Source organism: Ipomoea nil, unplaced genomic scaffold (genome assembly GCF_001879475.1).
Source record: "Ipomoea nil cultivar Tokyo-kokei standard unplaced genomic scaffold, Asagao_1.1 scaffold0302, whole genome shotgun sequence".
NCBI lineage: Eukaryota > Viridiplantae > Streptophyta > Magnoliopsida > Solanales > Convolvulaceae > Ipomoea > Ipomoea nil.
This window is the reverse complement of record NW_017616730.1, coordinates 1,285,171-1,312,454: the sequence shown is the minus strand read 5'-3', so window position 1 is coordinate 1,312,454 and position 27,284 is coordinate 1,285,171. Positions and strand designations below refer to the sequence as shown.

Genomic DNA, 27,284 nt, shown 5'->3' with positions numbered 1-27,284 from the left:
TTTTGGTAGAAAACGATGCCATGTCAATTAAAAAACAAATTTGCTTTATTTTACCGTTAATGGCGTTTGTCTTCAAGAAGTCTATATGTTTATAATTACTGAACTCTATGTTTATAAATTTTGAACTTTATATTCACAATTATTGAACTCTATATTCACAAACTCTATGTTCATAATTATAGAACTATGTTTATAATTTTTGAACTCTAGAAATCTATATGTTTATAATTGGGTAATTCTATTTACACCACCTATTTTACTATTTGCACCACCTATTTAGTAGGTCAAATAGCTTTATAGGTGGTGTAAATGCCAGCATTAAATATGGTCAAAATTATTATTTGTTTTTTATTTTTTAAATTAACAAAAAAAAAAAAAAAAACTCCATCCCGTCACCTTCTCCGGTGAGAAGGCTGCCTTCTCACCGGAGAAGGCAACCCAGTGGGTTTTTTTTTTTTTTTTTTTAAAAAAAAAAAAAAAAAAAAAAGAGATCCGTCACCCCCTTATTCAAACTAAAATAGGATATAAAGTACATTGAAAATCTAAAAAGGTGAAAAATTATAATAAATACATAGGTGGTGCAAATAGCCTAATGGGTGGTCAAAATGCTATTTGCACCCCCTTATTCAAACTACATTTATTAAATTTAAATAATAATTATAACTACGGTTATGCATGATCTATCTACTTTTTTTTTTTTTTTTGATACCGTATGATCTATCTACTTGTTTCCTGTGTATGTACTTTCTGCGTGCGTGTGTATCTGTGTGTGTTTATGCGTATATATATATATATATATATATATATATATATATATATATATATATATATATCAGATCAGATGTTCTTCACTCATATAAATGTGTTTGCTAAGTTTGCTAAAATATTGACTATATTTTAGGATGAGATTGAAGAATGCATTTCTTTCCAAGTCAAGGAGAAATTATCCAGAGCGACTAGGAAAAGCATGACAACAAGCCACTACACTAAAGGTATATATATATAATATGTTCGTGATGATTGATGCGCAAATTATATTTTATTTCCTTTTCAAATAAATCAATTGATAAGGGCTGTTAGTATGGCCAAGCATAACCTGTCTGGATTACATGATATCAAATTAGTTGCTGTAGTATCATAACAGAGCCTAATTTTTTTTACATACATTTTACTACTAATGAAATTTCTCTGACATATAATCCCGGTAGTATATTCCCGAGACTAGTTCTCAATGTTTGCAAAACAGTACACTTCTTTGGGTGGTGGGTGCATTATCATCTGGGAAAATTTTCTTCTCTGCAAGAATAGTTGTTATATTCATTGCAAGATATAATTGTAGCGTTCGAAATAGTCTACTTCGGCAGTAGACTATTTGAAATCATCATAGTTTAGCCAATAGCGATTTAATCTGTTCCCCAAGTTTTTTAAAAAATACTACGTAGCATTTACAGATTAATCAAAACTTGCGGAACAGTAAATCGCTATTGACTAAACTATCAGGGGTATTCCAATGATTTCAAATAGTCTACTGGGAAGTAGATTATTTCGAGAGAACCTACAATTGTATCTTGCAAAGAATATAACAACTATTCTTGCAGAGAAAGAAAATTTTTCCAAATGATAATGCACCCACAACCCAAAGAAGTGTTTTGCAAGCATTGGGAACTAGTTTCGAGAGTATTACTCCAGGGTTATATGCCAGAAAAATTCTATTAGTAGTAAGTTGTATATAAAAGAAATTAGGCTATGCTATGATGCTATAACAACCAATTTGATATCATGTAATCCAGACAGGTCATGCCTTGGCCATATTAACAGCCCTTATCAATGGATTTATTTGAAAATGAAATAAAATGTTATTTGCCTTATTTTGCATCAATCATCAAGAACATATTATATACCTTTAGGGGGCGTTTGGTTCAGGTTATATAAGATAATCAAGGGAATGTGACATTCCAAAGCTCACATTCCGGTGTTTGGTTCATATTATCTCAGGGAATCTAACATTTCCAAGGAATGTCACATTCCCTCCACATAGGATTTTGAAGGGAATGTGATTCCCTTCAAAATCTTAGGTAATCTAAGATAACCTTGGTTATGTTAGTTATATATATATATATATATATATATATATATATATATATATATATATATATTTTAATTATATTTGTAATTATATATATATATATATTTTTATTTTTATTATGTTATGTTAGTTTATAAAATAATTTTGTTTCTCAAGTTCAAGATTTTAATTAATATTTTAAAATCATGTGATTATATATGATACCGTTATCTTATTTATTTATTTTAATTTTTAAATTTATTAAAATATATGAAAATATGTTAAGGATATTATAGTGTGTATAAAAGATAACCCTAAACCAAACATCATTATATTACATACCCCAATTTTAACCAAACACAGAAATCTAACATTCCCAGTAATCTAACATTCCCAGCAATCTAACATTCCCTAAGGTAATCTTACATTCCGTGAACCAAACGACCCTTAGTGTATCCAAATGAGTTATTCTTTTGGTCCCAAAATCCAATTTCAATTCCTAATTCTGTCGATAATGAGATGTATGGAAATTCTGCATTCCGGATGAAGTTATCTTTCATATTTTGCTTCAGTAATATAATGCAGACTTGTTCAAGTGGATACCTGTATATTAATATAGTCCTTGTGTCATCAATGTATTCTCGCAACTGCAAATTATATATTACCTCTTCTGTTGTAATAATTGCTTTAATTAATGTGCTGAGAAAGAACAAAAACTGAATCACAAATTCAGAAGCAAATTTGAAAAGAAACAAGAAAAAAGGATGGGAATTAATGGAGTTCATTACATACCTCCAAGTTGAGAACAATGACTTTTTCATAGTAGCTAGTTGTTGAATGAAATACTATTGTTATGACTGAGGTTAGGAAAGGATTAATTGTTATCTCATAATTGTGCATATATATGAATCTAACCTATATGTAATTAAAAATTATAAGAATAAGGTTCAAATTGGCCACTGAACGTAACTTGAAAATGCAATTAGGCCACTGAACGAAAATAAAGTGCAATTAGGCTACTGAACACTCCAAAAATGTGCAATTTCACCTGATAGCAGGTTACCCTCAATTTTAGCAGGTTATCTGCTTACGTGGCAGCTGAGTTGGCATTTTTAATAAATTTTAAATCATTTTTAATAAATTTTAATAATAAATGTTTATTTAACAAAATTTTAAAAAAATAAAAACGACTTTATTTTATTTTTTATTTAATTTTTTTCAATTTTTTATAAAATTTATTATTAAAATTAATTATTAAAAATTATTTAAAAATTATTAAAAATGCCAACTCAGCTGCCACGTAAGCAGGTAACCTGCTAAAATTGATGGTAACCTGCTATCCGGTGAAATTGCATACGTTTGGAGAGTTCAGTGGCCTAATTGCACGTTTTTGGAGTGTTCAGTGGCCTAATTGCACTTTTTGTTCGTTCAGTGGCCTAATTGCATTTTCAGGTTACGTTCAGTTGCCAATTTGAACCTTATTCCAAAATTATATTTCATTCATTCGGTAACTCATTTATGTGGTAGCTAGTTGTTGAATATTAAGTGCGATTGATTCATGGTACAATGAGTGACATTGTCAACTTAGAATGTTATTGTGTAAATGATTAATATTGTGAATGAAATTTAAAAAGAAAATGCTTATAATTTTATAAGAGTAACATTTCCATTACATGTTTTTCACCAGTTGAATGAAAAGGAAAGAACATAAGAAAATGAAAAATGTGTTGCTTATATAGAAGTTGTGTGAAAACTCAATTTATTGATAAGAAGGAATCAAACAATTAATAGCTATACGACGAGATGAAATAGACTAAGAAAAATAACCGTCCAAAAATACAAATTTATTCTAAATTAATAAACACTAAATCAAAAAATAATATAAATGATTAATCCTCAATAGGCTAGTACTCTTTTTTAGTACTACTAACTCTATTACAATGTAGTATATATTATAACTACTTTCTCAACATATTGCCACCATTGATGAGAGAGAATTAAAGGCCCTAGCTCCTCATTTATGTCCCACCATGTTACCGTTAGGACTCGATATAAATAGGACCTCTCATCAGCTAGGGGGGAGGTTCAAGATTCTGGGCACACGTTCAATATTCTGTACTCAAAATACTTGCAATACAACAATTCGTTATTTTGCTATATATTATAATATTTTTATCCGATAACATATTTACCGTCATTGGTGCTTTCATTGAGAGCATGAGTCCAACACTCAAGCAGGCAACAACACTTAGCAATACAATTATCTCAGCTCACTTATGCAACTATTGTTATTCATAAAATATTATCCGGTAACATATTTACCGTCAAATGCTAAAGTATTATTTTAATTACACTCCACGTTCATTTGACAATATATGTTATTGTATGACTCTGGATTTTAGTTTCGTTTTTCAGACACACTAGTTTCATGTTAACAATATTAAAATGTCATTTTAATTATATTACAGTTTCATTTGACAATATATATTGTTGTATGAGCTATGTTTTTTAGTTTTATTTTAACAACACTAAAGTATCATTTTAAATTTACTACAGTTTCATTTGACAACCATGGTCGACATAGCACTATGGACCATGGTCCATTGTATAACAATTGCACATGAGACACTGCCAACAACAACAACAAAAACGAACAACAAATGAAGATGAAGATAATTACAAACTTATCCAACAGCGAATCAATTAAATTTAGAGTAATTTTAACTAAAAGGTAATATCTAATACCATGTCAACTACAATAAGTATTTAGATAATTTAGAAAAGTACAAATTAAACATTAATTTTAATGCCAACTATAATAAATTTCTTTTTTTTTTTTGAATAAAAACTTCTCTTATTTAATCTTGCATTGATATACTTTAAATTATTTATTTAAATACATACATTGAACATTAATTGTGTCGTGCAATACGAGCGTAAAACTAATTTCATATATATACCCCACCCTAATCAAATTAGTATTAACAAGTTATAACTAGAGAAAATATAATATGTGAATGAGATAACATGCATTTCTTCTAGTATACCTAACCCTTGAGATCATATTCATAACAAACATGAGTATTGCGTTATTTTATTCAAATAGAAAAATAATATTTTATTCAATTGGAGTTCATGGTCGGCCTGCCAATCCATTGGCAAGTACTAAAAATATGAGTAATATAAACAAATATTAGATTGTTTTTAAATAATAAATAATAAGGTAGGTAAAATAATACTCCGTAATATAAAGTGTAAAAATACATCCACACTATGAGCATAACTCATTGGTTCCTTAAACAGTATTTGAAAAAAGAAATAATATTCAAATTTCAACAATAACAGTATGCAGATTATTCTCAAAAATAACATTTGATCCTATTTACTATGTCATTGGATCATTGTGATATAAATAATGATTTAAAAATTTTATAGTGAATACAAAAATGATTGTTAACAGTGATTACTAAGACTGAGCTAGAATAGTGACAAGGTCGTAGTCCAAGTGTAATAAGCCAGACGTTGAATATGGGTGCGCGTGCCAATGTTGTAGTCGCAAACTCCAAAGCTTAATTGACAATTACGAAAACGATAGCGCAACGTTAGCTCCCAATTCAAGCCAATGAAGCCATCGGCCCGCTACCATACACGGCATAATGTAAGGGTCAACTCCTATCCCATTTAATACTGCTCCACAAAGTAACCTCTCTATGACTGTATTTCACTCTTCAAAATTTGAGTTTTAATTTTACTATAGTTCTTTGTGTTGGAGTCAGGTCATCTTCGTCCATGTAATTACACCACTTGCAAATCCTACATAACTTTTTTTTTTTTTTTTTTTTTTTTTTTTTTTTTTAATCTTATGTATTACAAGTCTAACAAATGAGAATTGCAATTTTTACCAGAGTTTTACTATACATACTCTTAAATTTTACTTCATTATGTGACAAACAAGGATAAATTATTTTCATCATGTAAGTCAACATAAAAGTATCTATATTAAGAACTTGTGAGAGAGAATAAAAGTTACGAATATAATGAGTCCGCCAAGTATTTTCCTTTTTGTAACTCTCGTGTCGGACTTGCAACATCAAGTCTTTTATGTTTTTATTATATTTTTTATATTATTTGGATTATCATTTTTTTTTTGATACAAATACATTTTGTATAAGGTGATTGATGTAAAAGTGTGATCACTTTTAAAAGATACGAGAATTGCATGTATGGAGAGTGAATAATGATTAATTGCAAATTTAGTAATATGACATTTTGAAAGTGAGAGAAAATTGTATGAAAGCGAACAACTTTATATGATTGACTTGGCCCCAAATATTTCGATTTATTAGTGAAGTGATTTTGAAGATTTGTACGGGTTGGTGACCACAGAACGGTTTGGTTATCATCTTTAATAACTTGACTCATAAGATTTTAGTATTACAGAGAATTATCTTAAGGCTACAAATTTAGACTGAATGACTTCAACTTAAAAATAGTATTTAGGCATCTTACCGTAATTTTGAGTGAATAAGTTTGACATATAGTGAGATCAATTGGTTCAACCATGAAAATTATGGAGTTATTAAACATAACCAATAATTGTATCAAATATTTTAATAATGAGTATAGAAGAACCAATAAAAAAAATTATTTTTCTTATAATGATCAAATCCCTATGCCAAATCTGTATAGAGTATACTTTATTTACATATACTTTTTACTTCACATTAACGTGTCATGTTTCAATTAATATAGAAATAAGTAAGTTACCATCTTTAATAAAATTAAACATACTCCGTATTGTCTAAACGCAATGAGAGTGTGAATACCACTACACTAATATAATATGAAAAAACTAAACAAAACACGTTGATAACAATTTATGCTCGATGCATTTATCATTTATATATAAATATAAGACATGTTGAAATTGTCTATTGACATTTTCAATTTAAATTAATAAATTTTAAACATTTATTAACTAAATTATAATATGAATTTCGTAAGAAAAATGTAATGTCATTACATAAGTTACAGACTATGTAGGTATACCCCATTGGCCCATGAGCTCTTCATTACATATGTAGTCTTAGCAATGTTAGCATTTTCAAATCCCCCTCCAAAAATAACTCCCAACTAAAACATATAAAAAAATCCCCCCCCCCAAAAAAAGAAAAAGGAATTAACTACTTCCATCCCGAGCCGAATCTCGTTCCTTGCTTGCCAGTTGCCAATACGAACATGGCACCCTCTATATCTCCGTATTCATCGCGTTTCACATTCGAACAAAATCTACACTAGTTCGTTGGAAATATAATAATCGGAGATCTTTTTGGCTGACCGGGTAGAGAAAATCCAGAAAAAACCCTAGTCAGACGGGCAAGGAGACTGATCTTATTTCTACAGGATCGCAGTTGCGAAGCGGACGCGGAAAAACCCTTAGTTCGCACTTCGTGATTGGGAGTTGGGATCAGCCAGCATGCGCTTAGAGTAGGTAGATGTAAATGAGGAAATTCCATCGGTGCACGAGGATTTTCATCCTCTCTTTGCTCGTCATCTCCGTTTGTGTTCCTATCTGCTTCCTGTCTAACAGGATTAAAAGCGTTCATGGTGATGGTAGGTATCATTTCCAGTGGTTCATTTCACTTCTGGAATCTGTGATTGAGCTTATATCCAGTTTAATCTTATTAATTCCGTTTGATTGATTGGATGCAGAGCCGGGAGAATTTATTGAAGATTTATCGCTTATTGTAAGATTTTCTATACCTTAAGTAGGATTTACATTTATTTTTTGATTTCTGATCGTTGTATGATATAGATCGACAGCATGTAGACAGAATAGGGAAGAGGATTTGGCCGAATTTTGTCTACGTGTTGTATTTTTATTTTTGGTGTAATAAGCAAATATGATGATTTGCTTATTTAATAGGAATTTACATTTTATTTGCAATGTTTGGACCACGAAGCTATTACATCTACATTTGCTCCTTGGTCCCACCTCTTGGAATCCAGAGGAAGGAAAAGTGAAAAGCTCCCTTTATGTTCTGTGATTTGTTTTTGTCAACATCCATAATTACAGCCTTTTTAATGTGCACCTCTTCAATCTCTTGCTATAAAATAGTAGTACACTGCTCTTACTGAGATTAATTAAAACCTTGATTATTTATTTATATATTTTTTTGGTGATTCAGAAGCATAGGACAGAGGCTCATATTGCCAGTGCATTAGAGGAGGTAACTGAAATTTCTATGGTCAACATGTGTAAGGGGTTACTTGGGCTAATTACTTATTTGTGCTGAATTTTATGTGATATGGTATAGGAAGAAAGCAAAGGTGTGAAAGAGCCACTCATGGTTGTTTACAAAGATGACAAGTTTAGTTCTGATTCTTTAATTGAGAGTAATAGGACCGGTGAATCAGAAAACACAAAGAATGCTACCTTGGGAGAAAGTGGTTTGTTCTATTCCGATATTATTATATATTTTTCTTCTTATCTTCATTGGCCGCTCAGTTGTTAACTTGTTTCAGGAATCATGCAAAATGTAGAAGAAGAGAATCAACATAGTCAGCATGAGGAAGTTGTACGAAATTCAAAAGAAAATGTATGACTTCTCCTCCACTCCCACATGAAGTGATGCAATGTACCTAAATAAAGAGGATATTCTTACACCAATACCCTCTAATCATTGTACTGGGTAGCAATATACTAAAGTTTTCTTTGAGGAGCTTTGTGATTCAGAAATTTTGGAAGCTTAAATATATATATTTTTCCTCTGTGATATAAGCTATAAGAAATGTTGATTGCATTCTTGAAATTTACTCACAGATGCAATTGTTGAATTCCACACTTTTGTTTTGATTTATCACCAATGATTATGATTTTTATGTGCTTTTCCTTTCCAAAACATAAAAAGATGGAGTTGTCTAAAGTCTGTTTACTCAATACACTGCAGAACTATAATTGAATACAGTCTTGATTGGGTAGATTTATTAGGATTACATTTTCATCTTAGATTTTCATGTAACCTGTGATAGTGATATTAGTCAGGATAGAAACTTGCTTTTCAGTTGAAGATCTAAGATTTCTGTTGTTTTTATGGGAAACACTTATTCTGAATTTATTTTTCTTGTCTCACTATCTCACTGCTGTTCACTTTGAAAGTACTGCGAAATTACTCTTTCCTTTGGCTCTCAGAAATTTCAAATTTATTATCAACTTTGCTGTTTATGCCTATTTTTTTTTTTTTTTGTGGTTTTATTGCAGGCACAGTCTGAGCCTAAAAGGGTTCAACATGATCAGAGTAGAATCTCACATTCCCAGAAGACATCAGATGTGAAGTTGAAGGAGATGAAAGACCAGGTTATTAGAGCAAAAGTATACCTGAGTTTTGCCCCACAAGGTAGCAAATCTCATTTTGTGAAAGAGATCAAGATGCGAATCAAAGACCTGGAAAGAGCTATGGGTGGAGCTACTAAGGATTCTGATTTGTCTCGGAGGTAAGATGAAGATGAACTTAGGTCCTTTCCTTTTCCCTTTCAAATGCCCCAACATTTACAAATAAACTCCATATTTTGTCTGAGTATTATCACATTTCTACAAGATTCTGTCCTTGGTGAACTTAGTAAAATGTTGACTAGGTGCTTACATCATCCAGCAGAGATGATTTTGGTTTATCTCAGATCAAATTGTTTTCTGGGTAATCAATTTGTTTTATGGGCTTCAATACATTTCATTTTTTGCCTACAAAATAGTAGCCTTTTCAGGGCTGTGCAGAAGATGAAAGCCATGGAGGCAACCTTATCAAAAGCTAGCCGCATGTACCCTGAATGTGCACCTATCATGAAAAAACTTCGCGCTATGACATATAATGCTGAAGAGCAGCTCAGAACACAAAAGAATCAAGTTGCATTTCTTGAAGAGCTAGCTGGAAGAACTACACCTAAGGGCCTACATTGCTTCTCCATGCGGTTGACAGCTGAATATTTTGTCCTGATGCCTGAAGAGCGGGAATTCCCTAACCAACATAAGTTGCATAATCCAGATCTATATCACTTTGCTGTTTTCTCTGATAACATTTTGGCATGTTCTGTTGTTGTCAACTCAACCATTTCATCTGCTAAGGTATGCTGTTCTTGTATCTGCTCTTTCTTTTCAGCCTTTCAGGTTCCATTATTTGTTCTACATCTCTTCATTTCTCTTTTATTTTTATTCATCCTTTCCACTTTTGGGGAGGCTTAAAATTGGTCATATGCTCATATTATATCAATTTTTCTTGGACATGACTTTTTTTTTTTTTTAGTAAAAGGCTGAGGTTCTGAGAAGCAAGTGTATGAAAATGATGTTGGAGATTAGTTGTTAATGTATGCAGCACTGTGTTTACTTATATGCATGATTTTAGTGTGTTTACCAAATGAGCTTTAGGTGATCAAGAATATTTTCAACTTTGTGTTAACACGCATGGCAAGGTTGATGGTCAAGGATATTTACTCTTGATTTGTTTTGAAGACTTTTCTTTTTTAATCAGTTATTCATGTACTGAAGATGATGTTTGATGCATTTGACAGGATCCTGAGAAAATTGTCTTTCATATAGTCACAGATTCAGTTAGCCTCCCTGCAATATCAATGTGGTTTTTGTTGAACCCTCCGGGCAAAGCAACAATTCATATCCAAAGCATAGACAATATCAAATGGTTATCCACCAAATATGATGCAAATTTGCAGAAGCAAGGGTCACTTGATCCAAGATATACATCTGCATTGAACCACTTGCGGTTTTATTTGCCAGATATTTTTCCTTTGCTCGACAAGCTTGTGTTTCTTGACCATGATGTAGTTGTGCAAAGGGATCTCTCAGCACTTTGGAGAATTAACATGAAGGGTAAAGTGAATGGTGCTGTGCAGACTTGTAAGCAAGGAGAGCCTTCATTCCGTCGGATGGATGCATTTATTAACTTTACTGACCCCATGATGGCAAAGAGGTTTGGTGTGGAAACCTGCACATGGGCATTTGGGATGAATTTATTTGATCTGAAGGCATGGAGGCAGCGAAATTTAACCGCAGTCTATCACAAGTACTTGCAGCTGGTAATGATTAATGACAACTTCGTCTTTCTCATTTAATTTATTGCCTGTGGAATTGGTCGTGTTGTCAATTTGTTTTTAGGTTGTTCTTCAAGCATATCTTTATATAACGTTCTGAGTATATTTCTTTAGCTTTTATCTTACACAAGTCCTTTTTATCGTTTATGGCGGATGTATATAAATATGTGTGTGTGTGTAAACACCTAGTGCATTTTTGTTGCATTCTTTATTGTTTTTCTCACTACTGCCAATTTTCCTCTCTGAATGATATACAGGGAAGTAAGAAGCCATTGTTGAAAGCTGCTGGTACTTTGCCAATTGGTTGGATAACCTTTTACAAGCACACAGTGGCTCTAAACAGAAGTTGGCACGTCCTTGGTTTAGGTTATGATTCCGGTGTGGTGCGGGGCGACATTGAGCAGGCTGCAGTCATTCATTATGATGGAAAAATGAAACCATGGTTAGATATTGGGCTCGAGAAGTATAAACCTTATTGGAGGAAACATGTGAACTATGAACACCCCCATCTACAACAGTGCAACATACACACTTAATCACATATCCAACAAAAGAAGCTTGATTCAGTCCTCACACACTATTTTTTGTCAACACTTAATAGATCATAGTTTGTGTAAATTTGAACAAATCTTTTTCCGGCCAAATTCTTACCGGAACTGACCGCATTCTTGCAATAATATGGGGTACCAATTACCAAATACTTCAGTGTCCCTGAGAGCATAGTTTAGAGTTTTCTTTTCTTATTTACTGTTGTCTGGACTATAGTGGCCTGGAATCCAAAATCAAATTGTGGTTCACATGAGATGACATGCCACGTGGCCAAATGTGGTTGGGTTGGAATGGATGAGGTGCTATCCATATAATCTTGGTTTGTGGTTGTTCATTGGTTATTGTCTCGGCTAGAGAATACATTAATTTGTAGATTGCTCCCATATCAAAATCAAATAAACTGGAACCCAGTAGCAGAGAGAGCTCGATCACCACCTCACTTCAATCAAACTAGAATACAACAGAAATGGCCACCATCTCTGCATGCTCTCCGACCTCCACCGTCGCACGTGCTGCACTCGTGCCCAAGGCTCCGGCACCACGCCCCTCCGCCGTTCTCGGTACTAGTTGTGTTTAGGAGAGTATGTGTTTTGGCTTGTGATTAGCTTTTTTTTTTCTGCTTCTGATGAGAATTGCTTTTCAGGGTTGCCGGCAATGAGTAGCATGGGCAAGATGAGATGTTCGATGGAGGGAAAGGCAGCTGGCGAGTCAAAGTTGGGGATGGGTGCATCTATGATGGCGGCAGCGGCGGCAGCCGCCATGTCCAGCCCAGCAGCCATGGCTCTGGTGGATGAGAGAATGAGCACGGAAGGGACCGGACTCCCATTCGGGCTGAGCAACAACCTTCTTGGTTGGATACTGTTTGGTGTCTTCGGTTTAATCTGGTCTCTCTACATCGTCTACACTTCCGGCCTGGATGAGGACGAGGAGTCTGGACTCTCCCTTTGAGCTTCAATTTGTACTGTGTCATTTGTGTTAATCATGATGTAATACTTTACTGTCATCAGATCATGCCGTTTCTGTAAACTTGTGCTCTATAACTTTCCCTTTAATCCCTATTCCCCAGCATCTCCTTTTATTTCTTGATCCACCAAGTTCTAACTCAACTCAACCAACAATAACTAATTTAACTGCAAATACCTTTGTTGTTACGCACCGGTCTTAAATCTCAGGGGGTTTCACCGTTTCAGACGTAGAGATGAATAAAAGAGAAGATAGTTGTTTGGTATAGAGAGAATTTATGAATGATAAAATAAAAAACAAGTACGAAATATATGAATAGATACCAAAGAAACGATGAAAATGGCAAAGGGAAATTGAGGAAGAAGATCATCTTCTTCTTCTGCCTTTTCAATTTTTGTTTCAGATTTCTGTAAATACAAACAATAGCCGATGCCTCCTCCTTTAATTATTTAACTAAATACGGGGTATAATAATACTATGAAAATATTTTAATAATCAAATATTTATAACATTATTTTAACCAGCAGCTTGGAACATATTACTAATGTAACTATCAAATAGAATAAGGAATAATTATCAATGATATTATAATCTAGTGACACAAATAATAAAAATTTGTTTTTAAAGAGATGATTATGTAAATAAAGTATGATTTTAATATCTAAGATTATTTCTTACCAATATATTTTCAAGTATACACTCTCAATTAGTGATTAATGAGATTATTGTTACTGAAATATGTTAAGAATTTTGTGGTCTAATGACACCAAATTGCTTTCTCATATAAAAAGTTAGTTGTAAGTTCGAGTTTTATGGAAATGATATTTGGCTCTTTGTACTTTAGTAGGTTTGCAAAAAAATAGTTAGAAACATAAATACTAAAAAATATAAATAAATTACTGAGATATAGTGCATAGTTTGCGTGGAATGACAGATAGAATGATGCGTATAAGGGCGATTTGTAGTAGTTCATATCGCTTTTGCTACATACCCGGTCCCGGTCGCGCAACTCGGCTGCTCCTCCAACGTAGAATGGCGGCCACGTCGCCTAAGCTCAGCTCCACGCTTTCTTCTCCGACTCTTTATGCTCTCTGCAACCAACTCCCGAGATTCTCGCCTCTATCGCTCCGCAGTAACGCTGTAAACTTTCCTTCTCTCCATCTCCGCCGTCAATCCTTCTCCTACTGCCGCCGATTCTCCACCACTCGAGCCGAGTCCTCAAATGGTGCGGCTGCTGCTGCCGCCTCCGAGCCGCCGAGCCACTATGATTTCGACCTCTTCACTATAGGCGCCGGGAGCGGCGGCGTTAGGGCTTCTCGCTTTGCCGCGAATTTCGGGGCTTCTGTAGCTGTTTGTGAGCTTCCTTTCTCCACCATTTCGTCCGATTCCACCGGCGGTGTTGGCGGCACGTGAGTTTCCAATTCGACTATTTTGTTGCCGGCTTTATATTTTGATAATCCTTGTCTGTTATTTGTACTCTGTATATACGATCGAAAGGGAGAAAAGAGAGCAGATTTTGCTCTTTTAGGCTGTGAACTTAGCATGCTAGCTTAAATTCATCATCTTTACAATCATAGCCGGTACTGAGTTCATAGTGAAATGGGGTGAAGGTAGAGCTTCTTTCCGCGGTGGGATACAAATTGCTTAGATGAAAAAAGATGTTTGGTTTGTGCATTAAGCTCTACTACCATGTTATTCAATTTTTTCTTGTAAGAGTATTGGGATTCAGTGAATAAATTTACACTGGGGTTAATTTTCTTTGATTTGGATAGTGTTTTGCTCACCCAATAACATGAAAAAGCTTTGTGAAGATAAAGGATAAATCTATAGTGCAGGTTGATCTTGTGTGTGTGTGTGTTTTAATTGTTCTGATTTTTATGGATCCTTTATTTAAGGTGTGTGCTTCGCGGCTGTGTACCCAAGAAACTACTTGTGTATGCTTCAAAGTATTCGCATGAATTCGAGGAGAGCTGTGGGTTTGGATGGAATTATGAGACAGAACCAAAACATGATTGGAGCACTCTTATTGCAAATAAAAATGCTGAATTGCAACGTCTCACTGGAATCTACAAGAACATTCTTAACAATGCTGGTGTCACTCTTATTGAAGGGCGTGGAAAGGTCTGATAAGTTTTCAGCAAAAAACATTTAAAGATGAGTCTTTAAGCGTCTGTTATACATAGCATACCCTTTTGCTGTATCTACAGGTTCTTGGCCCACATACAGTGGATGTGGATGGGAAACTCTACTCGGCTAGAAATATACTAATTTCAGTTGGAGGGCGCCCATTTATTCCAGACATTCCTGGAAGTGAATATGCTATAGATTCTGATGCAGCACTAGATTTACCCACAAAACCAAAGAAAATTGCAATTGTTGGTGGTGGCTACATTGCACTTGAGTTTGCTGGGATCTTCAATGGGTTGAAAAGTGAGGTCCATGTTTTTATAAGACAGAAAAAGGTCCTCAGAGGCTTTGATGAAGATGTGAGTTAAGTACTTCTCTCGTTCAGTTAACGTGCATTTGGCCAAAAAACTTTCTTCATGCAAGTTCTTACAAATTATGCAGATTAGGGATTTTGTTGGGGAGCAAATGGTACTAAGAGGAATTGAGTTCCACACAGAGGAATCACCACTAGCTATTACCAAGTCACCAGATGGCTCACTTTCTTTGAAAACTAATAAAGGTACAATAGAAGGTTTTACTCACATCATGTTTGCAACGGGGCGCAAACCAAATACAAAGGTGTGATGCTTATCCTTTAAAACTTTTCCTAGTTATAACAGAAAAGCACCTCCTATAACATTTCCTAGTTATATAGGTGGTTGCGGTTGGTGTATTGGTGTTGATGTATGCTTGCTCTTCTTTTCTAAGATAGACTAGATGGTTGTTGAGATGCTTCTTCATGTCAGATTCAGAGAGATGGCTAATTTTAGTTTGTTGATATTTTGACTTTGTTGGCAGACTTTAGGATTGGAGACAGTGGGAGTGAAAATGACAAAGAATGGAGCCATAGAGGTCCTTTATCTTCCAATTATCTTCTTACCTTTTACTAATTAGCCCCTCCCTTCCGAACTACTTGCAGCTATTTACATAATGAAAGTTGTAATTGAAATTGTTTCGATAGGTTGATGAGTATTCCCGTACATCAGTCCCATCGATTTGGGCAGTTGGTGATGTTACTGATAGGGTGAATTTAACTCCAGTTGCTTTGATGGAAGGAGGAGCATTGGCAAAGACGCTTTTTGCTAATGAGCCTACTAAACCAGACTACAGGTGCTTGCTCTTTCTTGCATGATACTTTTTGATGCCTTGAAGGCTTTGATTAACCTTAAGATCTGCTTATGGGCATTCAGTATAAGCAGGTGTAAATATGGGTAGAAAAAGCTTCATGAAAATAAATATAGAGAATATATGATAAATCATATAAATAAATATATATTATACATTTACATCTTCCCCTTCTAGAACAGAAGACTTGGAAGAAAATCTTTATTTGGCTTCTGAAAAAGAAGATTCAATAAATTTCATCCAACAACTTTGTTTGATATTCTTCTCTTGGACAGGGCTATACCTTCTGCAGTATTTTCTCAACCCCCTATCGGGCAAGTTGGTCTGACTGAAGAACAGGTGAACTGATAACAACATACATCAGAAAGTGCTAGAATTGATCTTCATAATTTGATCTTGTAATCTGTTTGCAGGCCATAAATGCATATGGTGATGTAGACATTTTCACATCAAACTTTAGGCCCTTAAAGGCTACACTCTCTGGCCTTACAGATAGAGTTTTCATGAAACTTATTGTCTGTGCAAAGACAAACAAAGTTCTAGGCTTGCACATCTGTGGAGAAGATGCACCGGAAATGACACAGGTAGTTGCTCTCTTTCATTTTTCAATATGCCCATTTGCAACGGGCAACTTGATTACCGCCTTACTGGCAAAGCTTGCATGCCTACAATTTTATGTCATTTATCCAGGGGTTTGCAGTTGCTGTGAAAGCTGGCTTAACAAAAGCAGATTTTGATGCCACAGTTGGTATCCACCCAACAGCAGCAGAGGAGTTTGTCACCATGAGGACACCTACAAGAAAGATTCGGAGCAATCCATCTGAGGTTTGTCCTCAATTCAAATCTTAATTAAACAGGATTGTTATTTCATGGTGGATTGACCTTTCTAGTGTAGAAGAACATGAATTCAAGAAGTCTTACTGTGTCTCCGTCTCCTTTCTTGATAAATGCTTTTATTCACCTGGTTCCCTTGCTATTTTTCCTCCTATTGTATATTTAAGCTGTTTAACGAGGCCAGAACCATTAACATGCATATTGCATATTACTACATATCCAATAATTCTGTAATTTGTACCAATTAACATAAACAGTTGAATTCTTACCGTCAAAAGATTATAAACCTAGATTTATAAGGATGGGCATCTCTATGCAAGATTATGCTTTAGTATCTGTGAATGTACTTTAGGTCTCAAGTTCCGAGCTATAGAATCACTCACTCTCTTATACTCTGTAATCTGCACAGGGTGTGATTTTTTTATTTTTTTTTTTAATTTAGTTTGTTTAACCATATATATTACTCCAGGGAACAGCAGAGTCCGATACTAAATCTGCTGCTGGAGTTTGACATTGTGCAATGAAGATCAATCTGATGCATAAGCAACACACAGATGAAATTTGGTGAGGGCTGTTGGTTACCCTCTCTACAATGTGCTTCAATACGGAAAAAAGAAGGGAAAATGGTTGTTTTGCTTGGTTTTCTCCTCGGTATTTTTTCAGTTTTTGTGCTAGCTTGATTTGATTTGTAGCATGTGCATAGTGGAGATTGAAGCCTGCATGAACATATTAATCAGAGGAAGGATATGGACAATATCACATTCGTCTACCACAAAGTCGGCAGGCATGGAACCTAAAAATTAGAAGGGGGAATTCACGCACACAAGATGGCCTATTAGAGGAAATAAGAGAGCCCATCCATGATCCATGTGGAATGTTAAGTTTGTGTAGACTTCAATAAAATGTGCATTTTTACAGACTGCTATTTGCGTGGTCGGCTTCGATTCCCATACTAATTTAACATGGGGTTTGCTATTTTCATTTTGGCCCTTCGATCTCTAGTTTGTCGAGCTCCTGCTTCACTCACAAGTCACACCTTTTTGCAATGCTTTAAGTATAAAGTTCAATAAAAGTTTAAATATGACAGCTGCATCGAATAATTACTTTAAGAAAGCATAAAGTTCCCAAAAGGGTGGTCGGAGTAAGTGTAAGATTATCATACTTGAAGGTCATAAGTTTGATTTTTGTAATTACACTTTTTCAATTGAGTTTATTGTATAATCTATAGAGATTGTAAGTTTTCCTCGTCACGTAAAAAAAAAAAAAAAAGGTTTAAGTTTTTCAACAGTGATTGAATTTTCTCATTACTAATCAAGAAGCATTCCTTTGTGAAGTTTAATGTTTATTATATCATGACTCCTTAGAACATCTCATCAATGATTTTTTGCTCAATTTTTGATGAATTTTATGGACATAGTGGAAGAGAGAGAAAGAAGAGATAAAAGGATGGAAGTCTTAGCCTTTAGGGTATCCTCAATAGTGATTTTTTAAGAGTTTTTGTCGGTGTGATTATAAAAGAGAACATGGGAGGGGAGGAAAAAAATTCTGAAATTAAAAAAACAAAAAAAAAAATACTCGACGGGACGCGCATGCTCTGCACAACGCGCAGATCCAAAATTAAGTGGGACCCACATTTCCGACCAAAATCTCCACTTACTGCAAGAACCTCCTCACCCTCAATCCTCCACCTCACCCACTATTCCTCATTCCTCAAAAACTGGTCCTAAATCTCCTAATGGGGATGCTCTTACCTTAAGAACTTGATTTTTGTCTCCATAGTGGGACCTACTAAGTACTAAGAAATAAAAAAAGAAAAAACTAGTCGCGCGAAAGTCACAACAAGACTTAATTTTTTTCTCCATAGTAGGACCACCAAGAAAGAAGAAAAGAAAAAATTGGTCGCGTGAAAGTTACAAGTGCCCTGACAATTTTTTTTTTCTTTCAAATTTTGTTTTGTTTTGTTTTTTTTTTTTTTTTGGTTTTGTTTTTGTTATTATTATTATTATTTTTTGTCAACTATTGCAAATTTTTTTCTTTCAAATTTTGTTTTGTTTTTTTATTATTATTATTTTTTTGTCAATTATTGAGGATGCTCTGAGTCATTTTGATTGGTATAAGAGGTAAGTACATAAGAAGTTGAAAATATTTTACCAAATTTATGGATACCCTCATATTCCACCATGAATGATTTACCTAAAGTTAATTCCTTAACCAAAATGAAAAACTCATTCCAAAAAAAAAAAAAAAAAAAAAAAACCAAAATAAAAAACATAAATTAATTTTCCTCCAATTTCTTGGCAGAATGGCAGCAAAAACTAAAAACCAAGCCAACGGTACAGTTGACAGTCAACGGAACCGCCTCGCGTCGCGCCTACCTCTGTAGTGCTGTGCTGTCCCCTATAGGCTATAGCTATATAACGCTCCTCTTGGATTAATAAAAATAATTTCAAAAACATCGGCGCCAAAACCACCAAATATCCCGCCGCGCCCTCAATAATTTGATGCTCTTTCTGTATCGTTTAGGCATTTTGGCGGAGAGATTTCTGAGAAGAAAACCCAAATGCAAGGCCATCTTCCTCATCCAGCTACGCCGGTCTCCGACGTCTTGGCGCCCAAGCGCGGCAAGAAGCGGGGGAGCTATAACTGTGGCCGCTGCGGTGCTCCCAAGAGGGGCCACGTTTGTCATTTTTCCAATGACAAGGATTCCGTCTCCAACTCTCCGGCCATCGGTGACTGCTCGTCGTCAGCTTCACCTTCCCCTCTCCCCGCCGTCGTGTATCCTCAGATGCGCCAGCCTTGCTCCCGCCTCCCTCGAGCTCTGTCGTTCGACGACTTTGACCTAGGTGACTTAGCCGGATCGGAAGACGAAGGGGACGATGGGTTTCCCGATCTGGGCGGGTCAGGGAAACTGCCGTGTGCTTGTCTCTGGGAGGTGCTCAGGAGGCTGCCGCCGCCGGCGTTGTTGTCGGCGGCGGGCGTGTGTAAGGGATGGAGGGATACTGCTAGGCTGCTGTGGAGAGCGGCGGAGGAGCTCAGGCTTAAGGTTCCCGCCAAGGCCCAGGTTGGACACGTCAGATCGTTGTTGCAGAAATGCCCTGGGCTCGTTACACTTTCCCTTAGAATGGAAAGGTTAGGTGGATCCCGGCTGTTTATCTAGTCAATTGCTTGATTTTGATGGAAGACATAAGCTCAATCAAAATAATAAAATGCAAATATGCAATGATATATACCGAGCGAAACACGTTTACGCATTGCAATCTTAAGAATCAAAATCCTCAGTACAAACATGATCTGAAGGATTGATTCTGTATGCTGATCGTATAATGATGTAACGAAACTTTATCCTTGGAAGCTGATCTGTTATATTTTTCTGGTTTTGGTGTCACAGTGATATTGATGCTACAATGCTGGCCTGCATTGCATTTTCATGCCCTAACCTGGAGTCCCTGGAGATATTTACATCCCACACCTCAGTAAATAGTATCACTGGGTATGCTTTCCGTCCCGATTGTAATGTCCTTAGTTGATTTGAGCATATGTAGGTCAATTGGTGAGTGTTTTGTTATCTGTGTCTCTTTAAATGCAACATGCCAAAGCTTGTTTATGTGTCAAAAAATGCTATTACCCAGTGCATTCACTCAAGTACTGGCCTCTGGTTTTCCTCGTCATCCAAAAAAAAAAGGAAATGCTACTAACATGTTGCCATAAGCCATACTCTATTTTTTGTGGACTTGTCATGTTTGTTATTGTCTAAAATGAGAGAGGGCTTATATCTTTGAACTTATCTTCATGAAAAGTTAGTGATTTGGTTGTTTGGCATTTTTTCTCCTTGCTTAAAGTGCAACTATGATGTGCCATTCTGCTAAATGAAGTTTTCTTTGCTTAGATCTTTTTGGTTGATTGATCTTGTTGTGTGATCTTTGCCCCATTCGCTAACCAGCATAGTGAATATACATTTGAGCACTTTTTGTGCAATTTACAATAAGAATGCCGCATTTTGCTCTGTATTTTAAATCATTTCTTTATGAACGCATTTTATCATGTCATTAGACTTTTGCTCATTTAATGTTAATTTCCATGTTACCATTACAGAAATCCCTATTCTCGTTACTTCAAATGATATTTTTAAATATAAAACTTTTTGGTGGGTGATATTTTGAACTTCTGGCAATTAACCTTGCTCACGTGCTTGCTCATATACATATTTTATTTATTTGTTTGTTTATTTATTTACTTATGCAGGGATGAATTGAGCCATTTTCTTGCTGATAGAAAATGCCTTACCAATCTCAAGATGGAAGGATGCTCTAACCTTGGAGGTTTCATTCTTTGTTCAAGCAAGCTGTCTACTATTTGGCTTTCAGATCTTCGTTGTCTCTCTAAGATGGTATGCACTAGTTCATGGCCATTGTTCCATTGCAGCATGCTTCTCACATCACTAACCTCTGTTGAGATATGCCATATTTACATAGGTATTCAACTGTCCCAGTTTGAAGGAAATTTCATTGGAGTTTTCTCGTCAAGATAATGACAACACTGATATTGCCACCATGGTCGATGGTTTTGGAAGAAGCTGCCCAAGACTACAAAACATTCACATTGCTTCTGTTCGGCTTTCACATGCTGTTGTGCTTGCTCTTGCAGCAGCAAATTTGAGGTTTGAATGTGTGGCTTTCGTTGTTAAGTTCCTGGAATTGCAGAAACTCTTGGAATAATGCTTCCCTTTCCCTCCTTGACAAGAAGGTGAATGAAATCAATGTGACTGCTTTGATCTGCAGGGAGTTGAGAATGCTTTCCCTTGTTCTTGGGTCTGAAATAACTGATGCATCTGTTGCAGCTATTGCTTCAAGCTACCCAAGGCTTGAGTTACTTGATCTGAGTGGGTAAGTCCTGACATGCATTTTTTTTCTTCAATTTCTTTTCCTATGAAGGGACAGTATCCTGATCATTCCTTGACTTGTAAGGAAAAATCTGAACAGAGAAGCAAAATAATAAATTTAAATATGCTGCAGCTGGTTGATTGGTAACAGAAGCAGTTTAGTCTGAATTCAATCATGTTTCTGGGAGAATTCCAAGTTCTATGAACATATTATTGTATTTAGTTTGCATGACTGTCTGTTTTGATTGATGTTTTTTCCTTTTTATTTCAGGTCTAGTATAAGTGACAGTGGCATTGGAATGATGTGCAATGTTTTTCCTGAGACATTGTCCAAACTTCTCCTTGCCCTTTGTCCTAATATTACTTCAAGTAATGCTTAAAATGCCCTTCACTAAGTCTTCCTGGGACCTATTTATCTGCACTTCATATGATAACTATGACATGCTTGTTCTTTAGGTGGTATTCAATTTGCTACAGCTCAATTGCCTCAACTAGAGATTATGGACTGTGGAATGACCATATGTGATCCAAATTTAGACAGCCCAGAGGAGAATGGTGATTCTGACATTCAAAAAATACCCAACAGCGAGTTACACCGTGCATATCAAAAGCTGATCATTAAACACAGCCGGTTGAAGAAATTAAGCTTATGGGGTTGCTCTGGCTTAGATGTGAGCTTTTATATTCAGTAGTTGAATACTTGAATTATAGGTATTGAGGTATTCCACTGATATAAAATTTGACTCATTTTTTGTCTTGATTATGTTAAATTCAATGCAGGCATTATACTTAAATTGCCCGGAACTTGTTGATCTTAACCTAAATTCTTGTAGAAATTTGCAACCAGGTAGCATTTGAGTTTTGAATCTTGAGTCTGTGTGTCTACATTTTACCTAATGAATTGTTCGAAAATGAAATATTTGTTGCATTTAAAGTTTAACAATGTGTCCTTGACACTGCAGAGAGATTGTTACTTCAGTGCCCCAATTTGGAAAATGTTCATGCATTAGGTTGCCATGGTGTTTTGGTTGAGGGCATTCAGACCCAGGTATTTCTCAGTTGTGCTAGCTATCCTCTCTTCTGGAAATAATGCTTTTTACGTCGTGCTCTCCTAAGAGCTGGGTACTTCCATTATTGATACAAACACGTGTCATTAACATAATCACAATAGCATTGACTTTCTTTTCTCATTTGGATCCATTTCTGCCAGTAATGTACAAGATGCTTAATCAAAAAAAAAAAAAAAAAAAAAAAAAAAAAAAAAAAAATCCACCCAGCTACCCTTTTGGGTTGTAAGAAATACTTTAAGAACACATCTGCTTCATCCTCCACTGCTGGACATTATGTTTTTTCATTGTTTGAGTCTTAATAGCTGGTTACTTAGATTCTATTACTTGTACAAACAAAATAGATGTTGATTCTCCTTTTGGTATCTTTTGTGCCTTCCAATAGATTAGCACACAGATGCTTAATAAAGTAGAGATGTAAAATATTTTATAGTTTACGATGTCAACTTAACTGAAGTTACTGAACAAGTCTGTAAGCACTTCTATACCTATAAAACATCCTCATCCCCATCACCAGTGATTCATTGACCGACTGTGATGCGTTGTTTAATGCTGTGACTTGAAGCCTAAAATAGCAGTGAAGGAAGTTTTAGAGAAAATGGAATTTTGTCCTTGAAAAACCTTCTCTCCACTACTTTTTCTTTTAGGGAAGTGAACAAGGTTATATAGAAAGAGTTTTACTGAAGCAATCATGATGCTTTTGCAGGTAAATAGCAGTGAATCTGCAGGTGTAGAGACTCAGTTTCCTTGCAAGCGCCTCCCTGATGGCTCCAAAAGGATACAGATGGTTCCTGGTTTGTTCAACCCACAGGTAATTAATATACATTATTGTGTAAACCCCTTGAAAGTGATTCTTGCTCCAATTATTTGCCTCTATAAACCCCATGAAAGTGATATTTGCTTTCAATGGTCTCCACAATATTTCTTATTCTCTACTGGAAAATAATATGTTTATTGCCATTGTGCAGCCATATGATGATCAGAAGAAAAAAAGAAAGCTTTCAAGTCTCAGTTCTGCTGTTAGTGTTATCTTCTGAAGCAAATAATCCTGGCCAGTGCCTGAACTTCCTACTTTTTCCCCAGTAAATTAAATGATGTTTATTTATTATTAAACTATAAATACATATTATGTAAGTGTAGGAAGATATTTGGAATTTTATTACATTTTCCTTCTAAACTTTCTTAATACAATATTAATTATTTTTAGAAGAAATTATTTTAAAATTATATATATTCTGATCCAATTCTTAAGTGGTATTTAAATTGTGATTAAATTTTTTACTTTTGAGCTCAGTTTTATAGCATCTCCAACCGTTTTAAGTTTTTGAGGGGTTTTTAGGGAAGAGAAGATGGGGGGAGGAAAAAAAAAAAACAGAGGCTATTATGTGCCTGTTGGGTGCTTAAGGTACGCTTGATGTGCGTTCAGGCGCTCCTCTTTCCTCCACGCGGGTCTTACTTGTTAGTCTAAAAATCCCTCCAGCAAAGACATTTCTCATTCTCTCTCCTCACCCTCTTTTCTCTACATCACCTATATTTCTTCAAAAATCACACCATGCTCCATTGATGGGCCGGAGATGCTCTTGGGAGGAAATTAGGGTTTTCAGGACTGAATAGAATATGGAATGAGTCAATGGTATGTGATATGAATATGGTGGGACGATGGAGTTAATTAGTGGACAATAGTACTAGGGAGAGCACGTGTATAGAGAATAGAGATTCATCATAATTAGTGTCCATGTGAACTTGTTGGCCTTATGCCACCTTTGAGTCAATTACCGGCCCCCTATGTACTCAATTCCCTGTATAGTATATGCACCGTTTCATGGCATCCATCCATCCATGCATGCATGCATGCATCTTGAAAGCAATACTAGTCCATGCCAATGTGGTCATTGTTTAGACGTACGATGCATGCATGGCAAACATACACATGCATGCATGCATGCATGCGTAAGTAGTACTTATTGGCAGCTAATTAATGATGGGGGCAAAGAAGAAATGGGAGCATGAGGGCATGCTTGGTGTTTAGTATAGTGATGGGAATGGCCAACCGGCCGGACTAGCTAGAACGCTTGCAGGCCGGGGCCAGAAATGATGAAATGAAACTTCATTCCCAATTCCATCCCACGTGTGGCGGCATCTCATTTTCATATCATTTATCACATCGCACATGTGCACCCTACCCATTCCCCATCTCTATCTTCATTCCCATACAATATGCTCCATTCCCTTTCCTATCTACCTTGGCCTTTAGTGCTCTCCCCAGTCCCCACATCATATATCTTCATGCTCCAATATTATTATATTCCCTCTCTAATCAGCTATTAAAATTTTTAACTGAAAAATGATGGGTAAGAGTTTGATAGGAATATAGTGAACCGTTCTAATGGCTGGTGCCAATTAAGATCGACAAATAATGTATATATGTATTTGTTTTGGAAGAATGATCAGAGATTGAGTTTCACCAGCGGCAGTGTGGGAGCAATCTCTCAAAGTGAGGGGTTTCTTGTGCGTGGTGAGTAAAGATCTAGCCTTTGTGATTCATGTTCAGTTGAGTTATCATGATTTACATCCTCCCAAATACTCTGTCGGGTCGGGGTGTGGGGACCCTTAAGGTTGGGGTTCAACTTGAAGAATGTATTTGTTTTGGATGACCCACAGGTGTTAATTAAGAGTTATCTTAACACAAACTCCATTGTGAAGCGTGTGGTTTATGTTAAAGGGCTTTCTCAATCTTCATACATTCGTACGTGGAATATTAATATCCATATATATATGCTTCCTAAACCACAAGATATATGATGATGCATGCATGGATATACATTGGCTAGCTGGCCCCTTCAATTCATTCTTAATTAATTATATGATGAGAATGTGCATTATGTATACGTTGAAACTTTATGAACCAGAAGTTGATTGATGTTATATGAATTGAAGGAGAACAGCTAAGTGGCATATATATCACTAGTCACATTGATCTTAACCTGTGAGACGATCGATTTCACATAAGACTTATTTTGATTTGCATTTTATATTAAAAATACCACTCAATACAGGTTCCATTCTAATCATTTTATTACCTTATACAACTATCTTTGTTAATTATTCCTTGTATTAACTTACATGAGTATTATTGACAATTTGTTTGTAAAATATTGATCCAATATAATCAAATGTATGAGATGTAAATATGTAATTATATATTGTACAAATCGACACCATATTGAATAATATTGTGGGTGTGTAATATATTACACTTTCCAACCCAATAAATAAGTAAAATATATAAAAAGCAAAAGAGGCAATCAGTCAGTTAACTGTTGATGACACACTAATTATCGCGACATTAGATGCCCATGCTTGAACTCATCAACCGACAACGTTGGACCCACGTCACATTGGGTTGTTCCTCCAACTGCCGTGATCCAACGCTCCTCGATTCCGTCGGTAAGCCCGGTCAGCAACAATCTGGTCCGTCCATTCCCGGACCACCGTATCAATTCGGGCGGCTCTTCTTGTCCCTCCATTGTTCCCCCACTCCACTTCAATAGACCCGCAACTGCCGGTCTTCTAATCAACACCCTAGCTGTATCTATAATCCCCTTGTCCCCGCACCCAATCCCACCCGCCTCCTCCGCTTTCGCAACACGCGCGCCATTAAACCTCGTCACAATAAGTGTAACTTTTGCACTGTGATTGTATGAGTTAGATCATGTTTGGATGTCCACAAAAAAAACACCACATCAGTGTAATTCTCAATAATGGGACAGACACCTGATCCGAAACCATCCGAAGAAGATCAACGCTTACTGAATGGAAACATTTATCCAGTACCAGCTATTCAAAGGGACAATTATGGTGAATACCACATTTAATGTAGACTCACTCATTACTTTGGAACCATTACTTGAGCAGTAATTATGGTGAAATACCACATTTAATGTGGACTGGACTCCCCATTACTTTGGAACCATTACTTGAGCAGAAGAACGTTGGAGGCACTAATATAAGTAGGCCACATTTAATGTGGACTGGACTCCCCATTACTTTGGAACCATTACTTGAGCAGAAGAACGTTGGAGGCACTAATATAAGTAGGAGACTCTTCATTTTTATTTTTATTTTTTTTGAAAATCAAAGACTATTGCATTAATTTAAATCCGCAAGAAGAGAATTACAAATGATAGATGGAGGATTCGAAAACCACTACGAGCAATCAGACAAAGAAACAGACTGCCTAGCTAACAGATGAGCCGTCTAATTTGCAGATCGCTTAGTGAACACTAAACTACTTTGAGCAAACAAACTCATTAAGTTTTTAATATTATCTAAAATAACATGAAAGTAAGTAGGAGACTCTTCATTAAGCAGAACATGTTGAATATTTGTACTGAAACTCTAAAACAATACAACTTATTTACTTTCATAATATTGTGCGATTATATATTTATCGTCACTCTCACTATAATTGTCAAAATTTAATATTGTATTCTTGCTCGCAATTTACCAATAAGAACTAATTAAATTGTTCGTGTGT

At 35.5% G+C, this 27,284-nt stretch overlaps 4 protein-coding genes and 1 long non-coding RNA gene across 9 annotated transcripts; 4 read left to right on the top strand and 1 right to left on the bottom strand.

Moving 5' to 3' along the window:
• Positions 1 to 7,218: 7,218 nt before the first annotated feature.
• LOC109161076 (probable galacturonosyltransferase 6) lies at positions 7,219 to 11,872 on the top strand. Of its 2 annotated transcripts, none has more exons than XM_019309411.1 (9): positions 7,219 to 7,678; positions 7,778 to 7,812; positions 8,257 to 8,295; positions 8,383 to 8,515; positions 8,591 to 8,664; positions 9,327 to 9,559; positions 9,827 to 10,184; positions 10,628 to 11,149; positions 11,422 to 11,872. In XM_019309411.1, the coding sequence occupies exons 1-9, from the start codon at positions 7,567 to 7,569 to the stop codon at positions 11,698 to 11,700; spliced, it is 1,785 nt and encodes a 594-aa protein (XP_019164956.1). In that variant the 5' UTR covers positions 7,219 to 7,566; the 3' UTR covers positions 11,701 to 11,872. The 2 variants fall into 2 exon arrangements, with proteins under 2 accessions (XP_019164956.1, XP_019164946.1); XM_019309401.1 differs by having other exon boundaries at positions 7,220 to 7,678; positions 8,254 to 8,295.
• LOC109161088 (photosystem II reaction center W protein, chloroplastic) lies at positions 11,856 to 12,774 on the top strand. Its single transcript, XM_019309423.1, has 2 exons — positions 11,856 to 12,273; positions 12,357 to 12,774. Exons 1-2 carry the CDS (start codon positions 12,180 to 12,182, stop codon positions 12,659 to 12,661), a joined length of 399 nt encoding a protein of 132 aa, XP_019164968.1. The 5' UTR covers positions 11,856 to 12,179; the 3' UTR covers positions 12,662 to 12,774.
• LOC109161095 lies at positions 12,682 to 13,205 on the bottom strand. The gene is made up of 2 exons (XR_002050877.1): positions 13,000 to 13,205; positions 12,682 to 12,843 (listed from the first exon to the last, which is right to left on the bottom strand). It is a non-coding gene; the product is annotated as an uncharacterized LOC109161095 (long non-coding RNA).
• A 402-nt stretch (positions 13,206 to 13,607) lies between these two features.
• On the top strand, positions 13,608 to 17,782 carry LOC109161065 (glutathione reductase, chloroplastic). 3 transcript variants are annotated; one of them, XR_002050875.1, is made up of 11 exons: positions 13,608 to 14,085; positions 14,572 to 14,797; positions 14,884 to 15,162; positions 15,245 to 15,421; positions 15,641 to 15,694; positions 15,804 to 15,952; positions 16,243 to 16,306; positions 16,381 to 16,551; positions 16,658 to 16,792; positions 17,271 to 17,365; positions 17,505 to 17,782. XR_002050875.1 is itself a non-coding variant. In XM_019309380.1 (10 exons), the coding sequence occupies exons 1-10, from the start codon at positions 13,616 to 13,618 to the stop codon at positions 17,310 to 17,312; spliced, it is 1,767 nt and encodes a 588-aa protein (XP_019164925.1). In that variant the 5' UTR covers positions 13,608 to 13,615; the 3' UTR covers positions 17,313 to 17,782. The 3 variants fall into 3 exon arrangements, 1 of the variants encoding a protein (XP_019164925.1); XR_002050874.1 differs by having other exon boundaries at positions 17,465 to 17,782; XM_019309380.1 differs by having other exon boundaries at positions 17,271 to 17,782.
• A 1,450-nt stretch (positions 17,783 to 19,232) lies between these two features.
• On the top strand, positions 19,233 to 23,966 carry LOC109158401 (F-box/LRR-repeat protein 17-like). Of its 2 annotated transcripts, XM_019306313.1 has the most exons (11): positions 19,234 to 19,930; positions 20,190 to 20,291; positions 21,044 to 21,188; positions 21,274 to 21,458; positions 21,580 to 21,684; positions 21,952 to 22,049; positions 22,137 to 22,351; positions 22,461 to 22,527; positions 22,643 to 22,728; positions 23,454 to 23,558; positions 23,716 to 23,966. In XM_019306313.1, the coding sequence occupies exons 1-11, from the start codon at positions 19,362 to 19,364 to the stop codon at positions 23,782 to 23,784; spliced, it is 1,746 nt and encodes a 581-aa protein (XP_019161858.1). In that variant the 5' UTR covers positions 19,234 to 19,361; the 3' UTR covers positions 23,785 to 23,966. The 2 variants fall into 2 exon arrangements, with proteins under 2 accessions (XP_019161863.1, XP_019161858.1); XM_019306318.1 differs by lacking the exons at positions 22,461 to 22,527; positions 23,716 to 23,966 and having other exon boundaries at positions 19,233 to 19,930; positions 23,454 to 23,552.
• Positions 23,967 to 27,284: the final 3,318 nt, after the last annotated feature.

Bases quoted from the DNA above. Each gene is read 5' to 3' on its own strand.
- LOC109161088 (XM_019309423.1), top strand. From the start codon at position 12,180: ATGGCCACCATCTCTGCATGCTCTCCGACCTCCACCGTCGCACGTGCT. The intron at 12,274-12,356 runs GTACTAGTTGTG...ATTGCTTTTCAG, and splicing joins ACGCCCCTCCGCCGTTCTCG to GGTTGCCGGCAATGAGTAGC.
- LOC109161076 (XM_019309401.1), top strand. From the start codon at position 7,567: ATGAGGAAATTCCATCGGTGCACGAGGATTTTCATCCTCTCTTTGCTC. The intron at 7,679-7,777 runs GTAGGTATCATT...GATTGGATGCAG, and splicing joins TAAAAGCGTTCATGGTGATG to AGCCGGGAGAATTTATTGAA. The intron at 10,185-10,627 runs GTATGCTGTTCT...TGCATTTGACAG, and splicing joins CAACCATTTCATCTGCTAAG to GATCCTGAGAAAATTGTCTT.
- LOC109158401 (XM_019306313.1), top strand. From the start codon at position 19,362: ATGCAAGGCCATCTTCCTCATCCAGCTACGCCGGTCTCCGACGTCTTG. The intron at 21,685-21,951 runs GTAAGTCCTGAC...TTTTTATTTCAG, and splicing joins GAGTTACTTGATCTGAGTGG to GTCTAGTATAAGTGACAGTG. The intron at 22,050-22,136 runs GTAATGCTTAAA...CTTGTTCTTTAG, and splicing joins TTGTCCTAATATTACTTCAA to GTGGTATTCAATTTGCTACA.
- LOC109161065 (XM_019309380.1), top strand. From the start codon at position 13,616: ATGATGCGTATAAGGGCGATTTGTAGTAGTTCATATCGCTTTTGCTAC. The intron at 15,695-15,803 runs GTCCTTTATCTT...TTGTTTCGATAG, and splicing joins CAAAGAATGGAGCCATAGAG to GTTGATGAGTATTCCCGTAC. The intron at 15,953-16,242 runs GTGCTTGCTCTT...TCTCTTGGACAG, and splicing joins CCTACTAAACCAGACTACAG to GGCTATACCTTCTGCAGTAT.